Source organism: Strigops habroptila, chromosome 4, assembly GCF_004027225.2.
Source record: "Strigops habroptila isolate Jane chromosome 4, bStrHab1.2.pri, whole genome shotgun sequence".
Taxonomy (NCBI): domain Eukaryota; kingdom Metazoa; phylum Chordata; class Aves; order Psittaciformes; family Psittacidae; genus Strigops; species Strigops habroptila.
The window spans coordinates 65,231,407-65,235,545 of record NC_046358.1 but is presented as its reverse complement, the minus strand read 5'-3'; the positions used below and the strand labels follow the sequence as shown (position 1 = coordinate 65,235,545).

General features: G+C 58.3%; 1 protein-coding gene and 1 non-coding gene across 2 annotated transcripts; both read right to left on the bottom strand.

The window, feature by feature from the left end:
- LOC115607769 lies at window positions 1-83 on the bottom strand. Its single transcript, XR_003991335.1, has one exon. It is a non-coding gene; the product is annotated as a small nucleolar RNA SNORD45 (small nucleolar RNA).
- Window positions 84-988: 905 nt separating this feature from the next.
- Window positions 989-1,882, bottom strand: LOC115606401 (basic proline-rich protein-like). Its single transcript, XM_030482245.1, has one exon. It carries the CDS (start codon window positions 1,880-1,882, stop codon window positions 989-991), a length of 894 nt encoding a protein of 297 aa, XP_030338105.1.
- Window positions 1,883-4,139: the final 2,257 nt, after the last annotated feature.

Sequence of the window (4,139 nt, the reverse complement as noted above, 5' to 3'; positions counted from 1 at the left end):
TGGGTCTCAGAGTAATTCTAGAGCTAACGTGGTGAGACATCAGCTCCAGCTCAGATAATACATGCCAACACTCATCACTGACCCAAGGCTGCCACCTCCTGCCCTGCCCAAAGGCTTCAAACCCAGCACTCTTTCTTCCTAAAGCAGAACACGGCCTTACTTACTTGTAGCACCATTACCACCTGTCCCGAGGTGGGACTAGAGGTACATCACACAAGCACCTGAGCCTTCTGGGTGCTGCTTTCACCGCGGTTTGCACAAGACGACAAAGAAAAGATAGACTAGACGGCAAGAAATTTAATGTACAGTGGAGACAGCCGGGGGGAGCACGAGTGAAACCAAGCGCCTGTTCTGCGGGGAAAGCGCACACCAAGTAAGTAACTGCTGAACAGTGCAATTCCCGGGAAAGCCCAGCCCTGGCTCCGCACAGGGCAGCGGGGGGTGCTGCTGCTCTGCCCTGCAGCACGGCTGGGCCGCAGCGAGCCGAGGCTCACACAGAAACCTGCCCCTGTCCCCGGCGAGCACGGGCCACGTGTTTCTCCAGCAGCAACGCGCCGGGCACCGGGTTTTCTCCTCCTCGCGTCCCTTCGCAGCGTCGCCCCCGAGCAGCAGCAGCCACGGGGCAGTTGTGGTGCCGGCGGGGGCGTCCCGCGCCCGGGGGCAATTCCGGCCGCTCCTCGGCAGCTCGGGCCCGTCCGGACGCGGCCCTTGCCCCGCGCACGCCGAGCCCCGGACACGCTGCCGGAAAGAGCGGCAGGCGCGCGCCGGGCCCTTCCCGCGCCGCGCCACGCCCCGCCCCGCAGCACCCGCGGGAGCTGCCCGTGCCGTTCGCCTCACCCGCGAGAGCTGCCGGGACGGGGCGGCGCCGTGCCCGGGCAGGACCCGGCGCTGAGGCTGCTGCCGCCGCAGCCGAGGCCCCGCCCGGCAGCAGCGGGTCCTCCCCAGCGCGGGGTGGGGCGCGGCGCTGCGCAGGGGCAGCGGCCGGGGCTCAGCCCCGGGGCGGGGGGCGCGGGCTGCGGGTGCCGGAGAGGCAGTGCGCTGATGGAGGTTTAGGTGGCTGATCAGCGGTGCATTGCCGTGGTGGTGGCACTGCTGCGGAGCTCACCTTGTGTAGGAGATGCCCAGCACCAGGGTTCTGTTCTCGCACCTCATGCTTAGGAGTGGGGCTTGCACGTTTGCACTCTGGGAAGTGGTTTGTGGGCCGCCTCAGAACGCTGCTTTTAGCCATGGGTCTGCTATGGTCCGTGTAAGCACCAGCGCCGGCCACGCAAAACCCCGCCGGGAGCCTCGGGGCGTCAGTCGGTGCCGGGGCTGCCCCCGGCTTTTCTTCTCGGGGCGCTCCGGGGTCATTGCCCAGGGCCGGCCCCGTGGGGCTCCGGCTGATGCGAGGGGCGGTTATGGGTCCCGGTGGAAGGTCTCGTGGCCATGCGGCGCGGGGAGAAGCCACAGCCGGGGTTAAACGGTAATAGAGGACTGGTCCTGGTCGAACTTGCGTTGCCGGGGCTTTAGCTGGACATTTCCCCCCAGTTCTGCTTGTTCTGCCCAGGAAGGAAGACACGCGCCGCCGGGGACAGGGACGGCGGTTGCGTGGGATGGGGTGCGGGACGCCACGGGCCCGGGGATGAGCGGGCGGACGTCGGGACCCGGGGCGGCCCTGGCGGGCGGGGCGGGGTGAGAGGGGGCGGGACCGGCGGGGCGGGGCGGTCTGCACACAAGGAGCGGGTGGGGGGCGGTCCAGGCCGCTGAGCGCCGGTGTCGCAGCTTTTGGGGCCGCCGGTTTGGCCATAGACCCGGGCGCTGGTTCTCCGGCTCCTCGGGAATAAAGCCCCAAGGGTCGGAGCTTGGCGCCCTCGGCGGAGTCGCCGCTGGTCTCCCGGCCCATCTCGGTCGCCGCCCGAGCTCGGGGACTGGGGCCGGTTTGGGGCTCCAGAACGAGCTCCCCACGTTCCCGGGACGTGGCTGCCGGGCGGTCCGGGCCCCGCTCCCCTAGAGAGCTGAGCCGTGCGGGGCTGGACACCGGCTCTGGGGCTCCCCGAGAGCGCGGGGCTCGTCCCCGGTGAGGGCACCCCGGGGTCCAGGTTCATAGTTCGTGCCCATCATTTGCCTATTCTAATGAGGAAAAAAAGGAGTGAACTCCCCAGATAAACAGTCAGATTCGATGCCACAGGTCCCAAAGACCACGGTGTGTAGGGTGACTCTTGGCACCCCACAGGCACTTCTCACCGCTTGTTCTCCCTGTCTGTTGCTGCCAAGGAGCCACTTTGAGATGCTGTTTCTTCTTCCTCTGTGCTCGGGGTGATGGTGACCTGCTGGGCACCCTGGAAACCTCGGTCAGCTGCAGCTGAAACAGCCCTGGAGATGGCAGTGGGGGTGGCAGAGCTGCTCAGTTTCAGCTGCAGCTGACCGAGGTTTCCAGGGCACCCAGCAGGTCCCCATCACCTTGATGGCCTCTCCTGCAGCCTCCCCAGCCACACACTTTTCCCCATTGGCCCCAGCTCTGTATTTAAGCTCAGGTCAGGCGCTGCTTCTCTTTTCTCTGAGAGCTGTGTTATAAATCTTCTGTTCTTCTATTAGTTTTTATATTTTATTGCTGTATTTATTTTCTGTCCTTATTGCAATAGTGCTGTTGGGCTGCCTTTGACTCCTGTTTAGGTACTGTGGGGTTGTGCGTATGGTGGGAAATCTCTGTTTTCCTGCTGTCCTTAGATTTAGGCTTGTTTGTCTTGCAATTTCATTGTCATTTGCCTGCATTGCCTGGGCTGGTACCAGTATGTGACTTCATGGGGTTTTTGCTTCTATTGACTGATAAAAGAAGACTGGAGCATGTTCTTTTTAAAGCATGCTTATTAACTTTTGCCCTGTTAATTATACTTAGAAATGCTCAGTCTGCTCACAGCACAATAGAGAGCTTCTTTTTATCCTGATCTCTGGCAAGCTACTTCTTCTCTTTTTAAGCCTAGTTCAGGTTAAAGGGGCTCTTCTGGTGACCTGTACCTATGGAGGGGGACCTGGCATATAGGGGACATCCTGAGAGTAAGGACGTTTTCCCAGTTAAAGTCAGAGCCCTGGAGCTTCTGTTCTTGCTCTGGATGTGGAGATGTAAGGAAGGTCTGGAATGCTCCCTGTCATTCCTGAGATTGTTTTCCTCTATCCTTAACCTATATAAGCTTGCAGTAATAATGGTGGGATGACTATTACCAACTCTGTTACGGGGTCTGGATTTTGGGGAGGCAGGAACAGGAAAGGCAAAACCTGCCATCCCAGATACAAAGGCCACCTAGTTTAACCTGGGCCATACAGACTGTCATTTCACCCCCTGTCTCCTGCAATGGAATTTTAGGTGGCAAAACGTGGATATCCATGTTGGTGGCACTGTCCCGGAGGTCACCATGTGTAGGTGATGCCCAGCACCAGGTTTCTATCCTGGCATTTCAGGCTTACAAAGCAGGGGCTGGACACTGGCACTTAGAGAGCTCGTTTCCTGGTTGCCTGATGGCAGTGCCGAGAGAGGCTTTACACAGATGGAGTTTTATGTGGCTGAGCGATGGTGCATTGCCATGTTGGTGGTTCTGTTCTGGAGTTCACCATGAGTAGGAGGTGCCCAGCACCAGGTTTCTGTACTTCTTATGTGGGGGAGCAGGGGCTGGATGTTTGCACTTTGGGAGCTGGGTTCTGGGGCACCTGAAAGCGCTGCAGTACACAGATGGAGTTTTAGGTGGCAAAGCCACTGTGCCGGGCCCAGAGAGTCAAGAGAAAAGAGAAACTTTGCTAATATCAAGTTTGTAAGGCTGGAGGGCTTTTCCAAAAGTTAAAGCCATGTTTCACTCTCTTGAAATATTTTTATTGTGAAAAAAGTATATAGTCAAATATACACTACCCTACAGCTGTATGAGAAAATAATTGAGTCCTCTACTATTAAAGGAAACTTGTGTTTATTCCTTTTCACTGTGTTCCTGCTGAAAATTTAGCAACTAAAGCTAATAACTAGGCAAATACATTTAGGGTGCTCTCTGGGCATTAGAACATTCCAGATGAGGTCATTGGCATAGACAGTATGATGCAGGAGTACTCATCCTCCAAGAAGGCACAGAGGATGGTGAACACACGTTGCGCTGTGCCCATCAAAATAAAATCCAGTT

Excerpts from the sequence above, each read along its gene's own strand:
- LOC115606401 (XM_030482245.1), bottom strand. The coding sequence starts at position 1,882 with ATGGGCCGGGAGACCAGCGGCGACTCCGCCGAGGGCGCCAAGCTCCGA.